This window comes from Euprymna scolopes, chromosome 46 (genome assembly GCF_053919585.1).
Source record: "Euprymna scolopes isolate OS-2025 chromosome 46, ASM5391958v1, whole genome shotgun sequence".
Classification (NCBI taxonomy): Eukaryota; Metazoa; Mollusca; class Cephalopoda; order Sepiida; family Sepiolidae; genus Euprymna; species Euprymna scolopes.
In genome coordinates, this window is record NC_136527.1 from 65,493,783 (window position 1) to 65,510,069 (window position 16,287).

The 16,287-nt window shown below is 34.6% G+C and overlaps 1 protein-coding gene across 1 annotated transcript in view; it reads left to right on the top strand.

The window, feature by feature from the left end:
* The first annotated feature begins 2,432 nt into the window (after positions 1-2,432).
* Positions 2,433-16,287, top strand: part of LOC145270143 (uncharacterized) — a 55,690-nt gene continuing 41,835 nt past the window's right edge. Inside the window, exons 1-2 of the mRNA XM_080125752.1 lie at positions 2,433-2,998; positions 11,572-11,645. Of these exons, the coding sequence (XP_079981878.1) occupies positions 2,433-2,998; positions 11,572-11,645 (640 nt within the window). The remainder of the gene's footprint in view (positions 2,999-11,571; positions 11,646-16,287) is intronic.

The window sequence follows — 16,287 nt, forward strand, 5'->3', positions numbered from 1 at the left end:
TAGTTTTGTTTTCATAAATAAATTATTGGTGTTCATGTTTTAGTAAGTAAATTATTTATATTTTTTAGTAAATAATTTATTGTTATTTGCTTTTTTAATGTTATTATTCATGTTTTAGTAAACAAATTATCATTTATATTTAAGTAAATAAATAATTGTCCTTTATTTTAGTAAATAAATTTTTGCTATTTATATTTTAGTAAATGTACTATGAGGACAATTTTCTCATCAATTTTACTAAGTTTTCAGCCATGATAAAGAAATAAGTATTACCACTCTTGATTGCTATTGCTTGTCATAAAAGAAAATTATACTTTGTATTATGTCTTAAGAATCAACTGTGATAAAAATTCTATAATTTATAGCAAAAGTGATGAAAACATATAATTAGCAATTTAGTAAATAATTATCAAAAGTGAATGGCCGTGACATAACACTGTGCATAGGATTTTTTAGGATATAAATAAAGCAAATAAATGAACAACATAAGATTTGAAGGAGAAAATCGTTCCATTTATTTTCGCTAACATCAGATTAATCCTATACAGATTATGAAAGCGACATAATATCATCGATGCATAATAATATGTATCATGACAACCGTGCGTAGACTCTTTATTTCATGCAAATAATTTTTTGGGATATTTTTCGAATATTTCGGTAGTGCTCAGTACAGTGCTATTAACAATCTTCTGCAAACTTTTAAGAGATAATTTGTCCATTTATTCATCTTTGCGTCCCTATAATTTAAGATTGTGATAAAGTATCTTAACAATTGTGAGTAGACGTTACATTGTTTCTTAATACTTATTTCGATAGTAGAGCTTAATAATTAAACTACAGAAAAATGGTTGAGCAATTAGTTCATCCCAATTGATTTCCCTTTTATATATTAATGCTAACATATTTCTGCTGATTTGAATATATCCAGCTTTTTCATATATCACCTCGTTCTGAAAAATCATAGAATACTGTTTTGTAAAATACTTGGATAAAAACTGCTTTTGACAAAACATAATCCTCAACATGTCTTCTTATGCTAAATAACTTATAACTGTACAAATAACATTTTAGCATCAGTTACTAATGGAGTAGATATGTACAAAGTCTACACATAAGCCATACTGTTTCTCACTTAATATGTTGTCATGCCATTTAATTAGTAGTGTGCTATTCTTTCATGCTCGTCCAGCATTTGTTTGTAGACTTTTCTCAAAACAACTGTTGATCTACAAATTCTCACACTTTTTATTTAAATACAAAGGATGAGGACATATTTTATCTTTTTTAAGTTCATTTATTTTAATAGTGTTGATTTACTTTATTCCACAAATTACTTTCATTTTCTTATTTTTAAAAACAATGAGTTTTGTTTTATTGTTTTGCTGTCCTTTTGACACATTTAACATAATTTAGCACTAATTTATTTATTTATATAATAAATATACTTACTTATTATCTGATCTGAAATGCAAGTTTAAGTAATGACTATTTTCATTTACTTCCAAAAATTGTGCTTGACGTCAATTTTTTCTTTAATTGTGGTGGTTTTTGCAGGAAGTAAAATAAGAAATGAAATTTATAATGTTTGATTTGTTCACACAAAATATCAAATCGTTTTTATTCTGATCACATTGCAATCAACAACGAAATTTTGGATGATATACAAGTATTTATTGATCCAATAATCGAACCTCTGATACACCAAATACATAACTACAAACAAAACCAAAATAAATCTGAAATTAACAGCAATAAAAGGAAACTATTTATCTTTTCAGATCATAAAATTTCTAACACAAATTAGTACAATAAAGTAATACAATTAACACATGTTTTTTATTTTCAGGTTTAAACTGTGACAAATAATGGACTTCTTTTAATTCGCGTATGAAGAAATATTGTGCAGAAATATTTCCTGGGTTCATCAATTCAAGATTAAACACTTGGATTTTCTGAAAGTGATTTTTTGTAGTTGTTTTTATTGATAACCTTTTTGTGGTTATTTTTATTGTTAAAATTTTTGTGGTTATTTTTATTGATAAATAGATTATCACAAGAAATTAGAAAATGGGTACAGTAATAGGTCTAGTTTTTCTCACTTTCGGAAAAGCCAAATGTTAATATGCACAATCAGTTTGAAATTTACAAAATGAGACATTTACAAAATTAAAAAAATAGTTCTTCATAAGTTTTGAATAACGTTATATATATATATATATATATATATATATATATATATATATATATATATATATGCAAAATTTAGATATCAGTTTGAAATTTACAAAATGAGACATTTGCAAAATCAAAAAAATAGTTCTTCATAAGTTTTGAATAGCGTTATATATATACATATATATATATATATATATATATATATATATATATATATATATATATATATATACACTCACATGTGGTGTGCCAATATGTCTGTTCAAAAGTCTTCTAATTTAAAGCTAAAAAGGCAAACACAGACTGGAGCCAATCAATATTCATGCATCATTTGTGATTTAGAATTTTCTGATATTTCTAGTTTAAAAACACACATGACAATACACAAAGGTGAAAAATCGTTTCGATGTGACATATGTGAATCAGCATTTTTATTAAGAACCGAATTAAAAAAACACATGCAAACACACAATCGAGAACTATGTACGTGTAAAGTTTGTGGTTCATCATTTTCAAACAAAGGAAATTTAAAAAGTCATATGTTCACGCACACGGGTGAAAAACGTTATTCATGTGAATTGTGTGGTTCAGCATTTTCATTCAAATCAACTTTAAAAGATCATATGTTCACACACACTGGGGAAAAACCTCATTTATGTCAAGTGTGTGGCTTTGCATTTTCTAAAAAATGTTCGTTAAAAATCCATATGAGAATACACACAGGTGAGAAACCATATACTTGTGAAGTGTGTGCTTCAACATTTGCACAGCGCTGCAATTTCAAAACTCACATGCTTAAACACACTGGATATACAGCACTGTAATTTCAGAACTCACAAGTTTAAACACACTGGAATGGACCAACCATAAACGGGCAAAATACCTACCGACTGAACTATCCCAAGAATATATTGATAGGGATGGTTCCCTGGACTGGCTCAAAAGAGGATCCCTCCATTACGACCAAGAGAGGTTGATATTGGCTGCACAAGACCAGGGCCTCATGACAAACGCCTTCAAAAAGATGTGTGGTCTAAGCAACAATAATAAATGCAGGTTCTGTAGCACTGAGGTTGAGAGTGTGGGCCACCTGATTTCTGGTTGCAAAGTCCTACTTGGAGACGGTTATTATACAGATCGCCATAACGGAGTTTGCAAATACCTTCACTGGAAGATATGTAAGAAACTCAACATTCAGTGTAGTAAAAAATCCTGGGAACATATACCCGAATGAACAGTTGGGAATGACAACTACACTATTCACTATGACTACATAATCCCTACTGCTACATATCTAGAAAACGCAGCTGTTAAACCAGATATAGTGATTTGGGACAGAGCAAACAAAAAAGCGACCGTAATATAGGTCAGTGTACCCAATGATACAGGGCTTAACAGAGTTGAGAGGGAAAAGATAACAAAGTATCAAGGACTTATGTATGATATGAAACGAAATTGGAAATTAAAAGACGTTTCAATTATACCAGTCATCATAGGAGCAACTGGGCTTATGAAAAACAACTTTAAAAAGTACATAGCAAGCATACCCGGTGAGCCAAGTGCAAGTGAAATACAAACGATTGCACTGAAAGGGACGGCTAGAATCCTGAAAAGATCTCTTGGTTGGACTCACTAAAATAGGGGTAAATGTCAGACATCTTGTTGGATGTCTCATCCCCTAGAAGAAAAAGTTTAAGAAAAATGAAAAAAAAAAAGATATCACAGTGTGGCACAATGGTGTAGCCACTTTTGAGAGAGCTGGGAGTTTCTTCATTAATGAACCTTGCGCCTAACTTGGTCTGTACTTGTAAGATGCAGATGTGTTAAGCAGGTGTTTGTGATTTTGAAAATGTTCTGCTATGACTCAAGCCAAAAATGACAGTTTGTTTATAATATTGAACCAAAGCAAAACGATATAAGACCTTGAAATTTGAAAGGTCAAACCTGAAAGAACTCATGGGTACAAAAACAAAACAATGTTTAAACGTTATGTATGAATGCCCCCTCTCTCTTTCTCTATTTCTTTCACTCCTTTTCTCTCTCATTTAAGGAAGAAAGAGAGAATTAAATATAATTCTATTGTTTTAAACAATTGACGCTTGCATTCTGCAGTTGGTGGATGTGACATAGCATGCATCTGGTTTTTATAAAAATATGCTCCTCATTGTTAAATCTTAAATAAATTATATTTTTATAAAAATGCATTTCTTTGCTATTTTTGTATAAGCGTTAAATTCCAGCATGCCATTAATGCCGATGATGGAAAGATGCCTGTGACAATGCAATGAAGACAAGAAGCTACTCATGCCAGCCGGTTATAGCTGATGACATCTCGACCAGTTTTTGTTGATGTTTCCAACATGTGCATCATGTTAGATATCGTTTGGATAGCATGTCTAACACTGGGGGAGCTGGTTGCATTCCCAGAACGTTTTTCAACCAAGTAACTCTCCCTGGGAAAGCGATCGTACCATAACAATTTTTAATTAACACACAGGAGAATCGATTAGAAAGACCTATTTTGTATTCTACCAAACTGGATGAGACTGCAAATGTGAGCCTGCAACATCAACACCATAGATCAGTGCAACATTTGTCGGTAACTACTCAACAGGGAGCCCTTAAAACAAAAAATTCAACAGAGGTGCATAACTTCATGTTAGGAATCCATATCTTCAACTATCAACACTTGAAATAATTCCCTCACCAAGAAAATCTCCATCAATTATTTTGCTTCCAGAACCAGATAATGAGCAGTTAGAAATATAAAATAACCTCTGTAACACAGTAGAGAAATAATGAGGCTGGAAGAAAGGCCAGGGTTGCCTAAAATACAAGCCTCAAGATTTTTAAGTCATTAATCATAAAAGTAAATATTACACTCATGAGGCTTGTTCCAGAAGAAATAGAACTTAGGCAGCTAAATAATATAAAATATGCAGCTGGGCTATACATTAGCAACAAAATACTTCCTCCTAATATACACCAAAATACAAACAAAAAACTAACGTAACCAAAAGCAACACCATAGTGGAAAGTCAAGCTATTAAACAACTAAACACCGGTAGAAAGGAGCTTCGCCAATTAAACCAGTTCACTAGGAATCCCACAGTGGAAGGTAGGCTGTCAAAAGAATCCGTGCCAAATTCCAAACAAATTATAAAATATAGGAAACATAATAAAGGAACTGGAAGGCAAAATACCAGCCATTGCCCAAAGAATTAAACATCGCATGGCAAAGATTAATGCAAAGACACAGAATAAACTTTTTACAAACAATTCCAGAACGTTCTACAGGAATCTAATACGGGAAAAAATCAAAATCCCCCATATAAACAGTAATTAGAGGATTACTGGAGACCCTTATTTGAAAAAGAGGAAGTACATAACCAAGAGGCCCAGTGGATTGGATTGGTGATATCGTAGCAGTATCAGAATTTTTGTAGGAATTTTTGACACCCCTAACACGAAACTGCCAATACAATATAAAAATCTCGTAATTTCTCTGTTAAAAGTGGGTTATTTATTTTCTTTATGGATTATACTTCCAAAATAAACTATTACAGTTGTTTTAAAAGTAATAAAAATATTTTTATTTTTTTTTTAAAACAGTAATGAATTTTCCGAACTCAATATTTTTCAATTTTTAAACTCAATATTTTTAAATTTTTAAATTTTAAAAATCTATCAAAATTTTTCTATTGATTCTATTTTTACGATATTTTCAGGGTCAATGTGAAATTTTATGTTCTTTCCAATAAACCGAATATAATATTTTAGACAAACGTTTTTTTTAAATTCACGCCCCCCCATTTTCACGCCCCCCCATTTTCACGCCCCCCCCATTTTGAAATGTCTATTAAAAAGTAAATAATTAATTTATGTTTAATAGGTTTATATATCACAAATTGAAGAGAAAAGGTCAATAAATAATATATTCAAATTTAAAACAAAAAAAAAAAATCAGTTTTTTAGAAATTTACCTGTAAAGTCCGAAGTTTAAAACCTTATTTTATAAGAACACATTTTTTCTTTTTGTCTTTTTTTTTTTTTAATGAAACCTTGGTCCTTGCTCCTTTAATTGAAAAAAAAATTAGGGCTTGAATTACATTTTTCGAGGAGTTATAAGCTTAGAAAGATAGGGGGTCGAATAATTTACGCCTCTCATTTTGAAATGTCTATTAAAAAGTAAATAATTAATTTATGTTTAATAGGTTTATATATCACAAATTGAAGAGAAAAGGTCAATAAATAATATATTCAAATTTAAAACAAAAAAAAAAATCAGTTTTTTAGAAATTTACCTGTAAAGTCCGAAGTTTAAAACCTTTTTTAAAAAAAAAAAACACATTGTTTTGTTTTTTTGTTTTTTTAAATAAAACCTTGGTCCTTACTCCTTTAATTGAAAAAAAAAATTAGGGCTTGAATTACATTTTTCGAGGAGTTATGAGCTTGGAAAGATGGGGTGGAATTATTCACTATTTTCACGAAATTTCTGACACTGCTAGAAATAAAAACAAAATAGAAATACCAGAACCAGAAATAACACCAGACAAAATTAGATCAAAGCTAGCACGAGTTTCAAATCACAAAAACCCTGGCGTTGACGACAGATCCAACTTCTTGTTAAAACAGCTGATAGCACTACATGATCAATATAGCAGATGCTTCACCAGAATATTGAAAGCTTATGAAGTGACACCGGATAAAATACTGTTAAAAACTCGCTCAATATATGTTACCGTGACATAGGTTGACATATATTCGGCGGGTTTTTAATAGTATTTTGTATAGTTTTTATTTATAACACCTTTTCCCAAACTTATCGTGGTAAAGAGAGAATCAGACGCCATTTTGAATTTTCCAATACATCGGTAAACACTGTATGTTTTTCGAGCTGAATAAACATGTTACATTGAATAAAAACACGAAAATTATATCCAGTTTGGTAGAAAAGTAACTTATCTTGCCTTTGATAACATTTAATTGTTATATATTTGTTTTTTGACAACTTTTTTCGAATCTATGTGTACAGTAATACAAACCCGAAGCACAAAATGTATATAATGTCACCCTTGAAATAAAAATAAATGTTTTTGTTATATTTTAATTTTAAACATTTTTTTTTTTTTTTTTTTACAGACATATTTAAGTTTTTTTGTTTTTTTTTTCAAACATATTTACGTTTTTTTTGGGGGGGTTTCGCAAACATTTAAGTTTTATTTTTTTCAAACATATTTACGTTTTGTTGCTTGTTTATTTTCAAACATTTACGTTTTTTTTTTCGTTTTTCATATTTATTTTTTGTTGTGGAAACATTTACGTTTCTTTTTTGTTTTTCCAAACACATTTACGTTTTTTCTTTTTTTCTAAACATATTTTTTATGTTTTTGTTATTATTTTATTTTCAAATATAGTTTTTAAATTTTATTTTGTAAACATGCGCAATCTATTACGATCTTTGCCGCCAATTAACCTTTGCAAACCCACATAATGGATGCAATTGTTGATACCATTTTACGTCTAAGTGACATGTGTTTTCTTGAGTATTCCTTAAAGGATGTTCTCTTCGAAACGTAAAAATTAAAAAAAAAAAAAAAAAAAAAAAAAACGTAAATGTTTGAAAATAAACAAAACAAAACATGTTTAAAATTAAAATATAACAAAAACATTTCTTTTTATTTCAAGGGTGCCGTTATTTACATTTTGTGCTTCCATAAATGGGTGGACAGACAGTAACGCCACCTATAGTCAAACGGAGGAAACAGGCTCTCTCTTTCTTCCAGATTACCAAACTTAGTATGAATAAACAGACAATCTTACTGTTAATACGTTTTTTTTTTTAATCGATGCCGTTTTTTGTCAATGAATGAATAAACAAATATATTTAAAATCGAACGTGAATAATTTTGGTCTACGGTAAAAATTGGTCTATGGTAAAACAGCGCGTTTTCTTTAAAGGCCATCTGTTACTTTTGATTCCAAAATGTTCAATTTTCACACCTCGCAGTAGGGGGTTTTAGTGAAGATACCATTGTCGGCATACTTTCCTAATACAATGATTATAAACAATTCAAATGTGTGATTGTTTAACTTTTGTTTTTCAATAGTTTCGTATTTACTTACCAAAATAAGATTAGAATTACTTTCAACTCGACAGTTTAAATACTCGTAAATTACTTTCAAGTAATACATTATTTCACTCCCTATAAAATTTCATTCCACTTCGCAAAATTTCCACAATTTAGTGTGTAGTTAGGTCAAATAACTTTCTAACTGAAAGTTTACGTGTTACAAAATTAATTTCAAACAATTTTTTATTCTTCTATAAAAAGGTTATGTTTTGCAACAGTATTATTATAACTGCTTGTCGAAACAACGACAGAAATAATGTGTGATTATTTGGTAGTTTAAAAACTTAAAAATGTCACTAAAATAATTCGTTTTGTTAGGTACAATTTTATTCTAGAAAATTCATGCTTCAGTATCTATCCTCAGTTGGTTTTCCATTCCTTAGCAGCACCCGGGAGAACCGTCTGTGCCATAGCCTATTATAGCCATACATGCTGACCACCACCTACACATATGGCGGCGCCAGTAGGTGTAAGCAAACCCACCATCAAAGTGTTACCCAATTCACTAACCTGGCCTTTGTGATGAGGAGTGTCCTGTTCCTCCCAACCGTGCCCCAGAGGCATTTTTTTTTTGCTTCCCCAGCTGTTTAGTTACTTTTCATTTAATAAATGTTTAATCAATTTTCATTTAATATGTGTGTGTGTGTGTGTGTGTGTGTGTGTGTGTGTGTGAAATTGTCTATCTGTGTGTACATCTCCCTACCAAACTACTCTATCAATTTTCAGTCTACAGACTTGAGATTTGACATAATGGGTATTGCAATTTGGGAAAATCTTTGTAATCGGTTTTCGGACAGAAATTTTGCTGTCAAGCGGTCAAAGTTCAACTATTTGACCTTTGAAAAATCTACCAAACTCCTCCACCAATTTTGGGACTAAACATTTGAAATTTAAGATGTAGATTACTTTGACATTGGATAAAACATCTTAATTTGATTTGAGCCCAAAACAATAAATGATAAGGGTGTTTCATGTGTGAGGATGCCCACGGATAAAATATAACATAAAACCAGTCGTTATGTTTACTCGGTAACCATCTTTATTTAATACCCTTCTTACACCGGTCACCTCCAAGGGGCGTTACCCCAAACGGTGTAACACCTGTTGCTGTTCATGCAACATCTTCCCTTTTCTCAAAGAAAGGAGAAAACAAAAAAAACAAAAAAAAACGTCTGAACGGAATTAAAATAAAATATGTATAAAAAAGTGACCTAGGCAGACTACCCTCCTGCCTAACAGGGATTATTCTGCCCTTCCCTACTTTATTTCGCGTAGTCCCTGAATCTCACAGGATCTCTCACTACTCTTCCCGACCGTGTTGTCCGTAGGCCTGCTTTTGTTTGTTCGGGGCTTGATATCATTGGGGTGGTGTCGGGTTAACTCCCTCTCCTGATCTGGTATTCCATGTCGTGCAAAATGATGTCTCAGTTTGGTTACTACTGTCTTAGCTTTTGTATTTTGAAGATGATCAATTTCCCAGAAGTTGCTCATGTAATCCACAGTACAAAGATAGTCTTTATCAGTAAACTTAAACAGGTCCACTCCCACTTTCGCCCAGGGTCTGTTAGGAACTTCATGGAGCCATTAATGGTTCGGCTGGATTGACTACTTCGTATTTTCTGCATGTGGGGCATTTTGAAACATAATCTCTGATCTCACTGTTCATGTTTGGCCAATACAAACATTCTCTTGCCCTTCTGCAACATCCTTCTATTCCTAGGTGTGTAGAATGCAGCTTCTCCTTCAGTATAGCCCGCTGGGTAATTGGAACCACTACACGATTACCCCTGGAAATTAACCCATCTTGTACAGTCATTTTATTTCGTATACCAAAAAACGGTCTCACCTCTGGGTCAAGATGTATTTTTTCGTCTGGCCATCCCTCCACAATTACTTGCTGCAACTGCTGCATGCTTCGGTCTTCTTTTGTGGCCGAGCGCAGTTCAAGCAGCCTCTTCTCAGTTACAGGAATGTATTCAGCTTCCTTGACATCATAGTCATTGTCCATATCTTCGCTGTTCACTCCGTGGATATATGCTCTTGATAGCGTGTCTGCAAGGAACATCTTCCTACCTGGATGGTACAGAACGGTAGCATTGTAAGCCTGTAATCTCATCAGCATGTTTTGCAGTCGTTTGGGGCATTTTCCCAACTCTTTTTTCATGATAGCTTCTAATGGCCTATGATCGGTCAGTACCGTTATCTGTCGACCAAACGTATATTGATGAAACCGTTCAGTAGCATAGACTACTGCTAGCAGTTCTTTTTCAATTTGCGCATATCGGGTTTCTGTGTCAGTCAGCGCACGGTTGATATAGGCTAGAGGTTGACCTTCCTGCAGTAGTGCAGCCCCCATACCCTTCTCACTTGCATCACATTGAATGACCAAAGGTTTGATGGGTTCATATTATATCAATACTGGTGCCTCACTCACTAACCTTTTAATTTTTTCAAAAGCTCTTTCATGAATTTGGGACCACGTCCATGGCACATCTGCCTTCACTAAATTCCGAATTGGGGCCATCACGTCGGAAATATGTGGCAGAAACTTTGCCAAGTAGTTCACAAATCCAGCCAATCTTTGCACGCCTTTAACATCTTTTGGGCATGGCATCTCTTTTATAGCTTTTACCTTCCCAGGGTCAGGAAGTAACCCATCACTGGTTATCGTGTGACCTAGGAAAGATATAGATGTTTGTCGTAGGTTCAATTTCCCAGCATTCAATCGAATCCCACGATCACGGCATCTCTGCAACAGTTTTCTCAGTTTTTTGTCATGATCAGCTGTTGCTTCCTCCATTGTTTTACCTTTCCCAATCACCAGAAGATCATCTGCTTTGTTGATCACACCCTCTAAATCCCATACATTGTTAAAGAGGGCCTTTTGAAATATCTCTGGAGCTGGAGTAATCGCAAATGGTAAAACCTTCCACCGAAACAAACCAAATGGCGTGGTAAATGTAGTCAAACGACTGCTGACTTCATCCAATTTCAACTGCCAAAATCCATCTCGTAAATCCAGAGTGGAAAATACTTTGCTGTCAGCCAGTTCTGGCAGCAAATCATCCAATGTAGGTAGTTGGAAATGTTACCTTTTCAAAGCCTTATTTAGTGGTCTTGGGTCTATGCAAATCCTTAGATTTCCATTTTTCTTCATCGCCAATGCCAATGCACTTACCCATGGAGTTGGCTCACTTACTGGTTCAATAATTTTCTTTTTAACCAGTTTCTCCAATTCAACTTTTAATTTGTCTTTCAGTGCGACTGACACTCTTCGTACTGCAGCTACATTTGGTGTTACTGCTGTATCCCCCTCCAAATGTACCACTCCAGGTAACTGATCCAATTCCTCCTTAAATACATCTCTGAACTCGTTTATAATGCTGTCAGAGTTCTGGCTGCTGGATTCATCCACGTGGGAAATTTTGGCTGTCATTTTGAACTGGTCCTGGTTGATTGTGATGAGTGCCATCTTCTGAATTGCATTTGCTGCCAGTAAAGGATGGAAATGCTCTTTTACAATGACAAACTTAACTGCATATTTTTGTCCAGTTTTGGGGTTTATCATTTTGATTCGACACTCTCCCAATGGCTTCACTTCTGTTCCATTCCACATGACCAGTGTCTTATTTGAAGGCTCCAGTGTTTTCCCCATTACATGCTTCTCATTCAGTATGTTTACTGATGCTCGACTGTCAAGCTGAAAAATAATTGGCTTTCCTTTCACCATCATTTCCGCTTTTATCACCTCATGATTTACAGCGTTAACTTTTTCTTTTATTGTTACACTGTCTACCTGCCCATAGTCTGAAGAACTACTACTGTCATCTTGATCCTCGTATTGTTGCATTTTGACAGTCTGCACCTTCTTTTTCCTTGCTAGTCTGCATTTCGCAGAAAAATGATTTTTCCCATTACAGTTGTAGCATGTCTTGCCAAATGCAGGACATACTTCCTTGTTCGGTCCATGTTGCAGTGTACACGCTCTGCATTTTCTCACAGTTTTTTCCCCTGGCTTTTTCTTGTGTCTGAACTCCACTCAGTTCACTCTCTCAGGCCTTAAGATACTGGCTTGTAACGTAGCATTTTCAGACAGCTTACAAATGTCTATACATCTTTGTAAATCCAGCTGTCTTATTTTAAGTAACTCAGCTTGTGTCTGAGGGTTACGTATTCCCAGCACTACTTGATCTCTGAGTACTGAGGAAATGCAATTGTCACAAAATTGCACGTTTTTACTAACGTCCGAAGTGCCGTAATAAAAGATTCAATGGTCTGCGTTTGGCCTTGCTTTCTCATGTGAAAAACATAACGCTCGTAAGTTTCATTTGTTTCCCCTATAGCATATTTATCAAACGCCTGAATAATTTCCGTAGGCGTTCTTTCATCTTCTGGCATTGAAAAGTGAAACCCGTAGTACACTTTCAAAGCATCATCCCCTAACGTATGAAGCAAAAGTGCAGTTTGATATTGTATCGACTGGGTTGTCAGATACGTAATAATAGCATAATTATGCCATTTCAGCTTAAATAGCTTCCAATTCTCTGTCAAATTCTGCTCCATACAAAGGGGCGGTGGTGGTCTTATGCCATTACCGGTCTGTTTATTGCACTCATGTCTCCTTCCGACATTTTTCTCCTCACCACCTCGTGGCGTCGTAATTTTCACACCGAAAAATTAAACGTTACGTATTTGTTTTTTTTCTTTTTCTGCTACCTTTCCACTGTTTACCGCCATCACCATGTTTCATGTGTGAGGATGACCACGGATAAAATATAACATAAAACCAGTCGTTGTGTTTACTCGGCAACCATCTTTATTTAATACCCTTCTTACACCGGTCACCTCCAAGTGGCGCTACTCCAAACGGTGTAACACTTGTTGCTGTTCATGCAACAAAGGGGTTAAAATTGGGGTCAATTTGGCTGCCAAGAGGTCAAAGTTGAAAGAGCTGATCTTTGCAGATTCTACCAAACTCCTTCATTAATTTTGTATCTAAACACTTGCAATTTTAGATGTAGGTTACCTGGACATGAATAAAACTTTTTAATGTATATATGCATATTCACATAAAGTTATGAACAGTACATGGGGTCTGGGCAAAGCCAGGCTGAACTGCTCTTATATATATATATATATATATATATATATATATATATATATATATATATATATATATATATATATCATCCACGTATTGTTTAGTTACCTTTCAGTGTTTTGGAGAGACGGGATATAGATATCAAATCTCCCTCCTCTTACTCGCTCAACTTAGTGACTGCAGTCGTGTGCAGTTAAAATTCTTTCTTCACAGAAAGTTTTGCGATCTCTCGCAGCTTCCCCAACAGCCATAACAGTGAAACCTAAACTTCTCTTATTCCCAGACTCCCTACCTGCCAGCATATCTGCAGGTTTTAGAAGTATCGTTCTACTTGCCCTTTTTTCTTACTGGTTCTTAAAAAATCTGCACCCGTTTTATCTTTTTCACTGTCTCTTCTATTCGGACCTGGTCAACCTGTTTTATCAGTCTGGCTAACACTTCTGTCCTCGGGGAAGGCTTTACATCTCTTCCAGTCATCATAGACAGAGGGTCACCTCTACGTACCAGAGGGAATATCTACTACCGTCAACATAGTTGGGTTGAAGTTAAACTTGGCTCTTTCCATTCTGAGCAAATCTCTCCCTTTTTTTTACACAGGCATCACCACATTATCAAGGCCAAGAGGCCACTCAAGGATAAGGGTTAAAGAGTGTACAGTAGAAATTGGACATTATAGTAATCATTAGTAATGAAAATTTGATAAAGTTGATAACTTATATGGAACGGCTCATCAAGAACTTATTTACTTTAGACTTGAACACAACCATATTGTACTCAGCCGGAAAGCAGGAAAACGGAAGACAATTCCACAGGCGTGCAGTTCTAAGAAAAATGCTTTGTTCATGGAATCTACGTTTAGGTTTAGGCACAGATAAAGAGTGGGGGGAATTATTGATAGTGTTTACAGCTAGACGAGTGTTTCTTGTGAAAGTTTGGCGAGGGGGGGGGGGGACCATAGATTGAAGCTCAGTCGAACACTTTCCATGAAAATAACGATACATCAGAGACAAACTCGCAACATCTCTTCTGTGAGATAGAGGTTGCAAGGAAGAGAAAAGGACATCTCCTACGAGGCTACGAAGTCTATTTTGAACTCTATCAAGGCAGTCCAAGTCCTGCCCAGATGTGGCAACAGTATTCCATCCTTGGACGTACCTGGCTCTTATATAGATAGAGAATTGCATCAGCAGTGAGATATTTACCGGATCGAAAGAAAGATCCCACCATTTTCTCCCTAAGATCATTTCAAAACACAGCAACCAACAAAGGAAATACCATTCTAGTAATTTGTACCTCGCTACAATCTGACTACCAGATGTGTCAGATACAACCTTCTCATTACTGCCAACATCTGATACACCTGAGTGTTTATAAACAATATCGACGTTTCAGTGTTAATTAGTGCTTTTGCATCTACACGATCCCTACCAACATATTACAGGTGAGTTCTTTTTTTTTTGGTAGGCACCTGGGCTCTTCCACTTTTCTGTGTTTGGATCCTCTCATAATATCTCACCACTGAGGACATTAGATCCGGCAGCAACAGTCCCCATTTGGATCCATCCAATCGTCTATCCTTTCCTTCTCTACAAGTATGCCTAGAGGGCAGGAGTGGGTCTGGGCTCCTTTCCTTCTTCTTGCTTTCCCCTTTGATAGAAAGTTATCTCCTCTTACTTCAAGGCGCCTCTCTCATATCCATATAATTTTCTTCTTCAGCAGCTTATTTCACTTAACTGCCACGTCTTATCAAACTTTATCTATGCTTGACATTTTTCCGAGAATTGGGATTATTGCGTCAATTCAAGTGGATTTTTGAATATCAATTAAAACATAATCTCCCACTTCAACCTACAGATGAACTTAGCATAACTTTTTGAGAAGGTCTAAATTAATCGGGTTTATGGTACACGTGTTATATTGTTGTCAGGTATTAAAAGACGAACATATTGGATAGCAATAGTTTATATATTCTCTGCATATTCTTTACGAGCTAAACATACTCACATATATAATCAAGTGTATTTGCATTGTGTTGCATCGTCGTATGTCTGAGTATATACGTGGCCTAACTGAATACCTGTGGTTCTTCAACATCTTCAATCCAATGTAGTGATGCATCAGCAAACCGGAATACATGACAGACGACACGCCAACTTCTGGTCAGCTATTCAGATACCTTCTGGTGCAAACTTGACTAGTCACTGAGTTTGGCAAGGTTTAACATGTTTTGACAACCTGCTAAAACATGGTAATTCCACTCTCTGTTGTTTCCACACACTTTTAGATAGATAGATAAATAGATATATAGATACGCCGATAATTAGATAAACCCATAGATATACAGATAACAGATATTTTACTCGTCTGCTTGGCCAACTATATAACATTCATTCCCTTCCTTTTTTCAAAATGTATACCTTTTCACTCTCTCTTTTCTAACACTTGAATTTTACATCTGCGGCAAAAAAAAAAAAAAAAATCAGATACCATCTCTAATATACATTTTTCTTTTTATTTACCAAACGTACCGTGCAGACATATATTTTGTAGGTCTCATTTTATTCGGATGGACTTCTTCACGGACCATGGCACTACCCAGGGATGTGGGTAAACTACCCAGGGAGCATCAATATAAGTTGCCACATCAGCCATCCCCTGTGCCATTTCGAAAATCAAGGCTTCTGCCTTACCTAAAGAAATTCGACAGATTTCTGACCCTTTTTCCCGCAGGTGTATATTTCTAGGCCACCCATACTAATAAATTTCACACTTTACATCTGGGGACCAAACAGAAAAGCCTTACCTACTGAAGTCTCAGTGGTTAGCATTCTCATTTCACAAGGCACCTGCTATCATCAAAATTTATTTTACAGC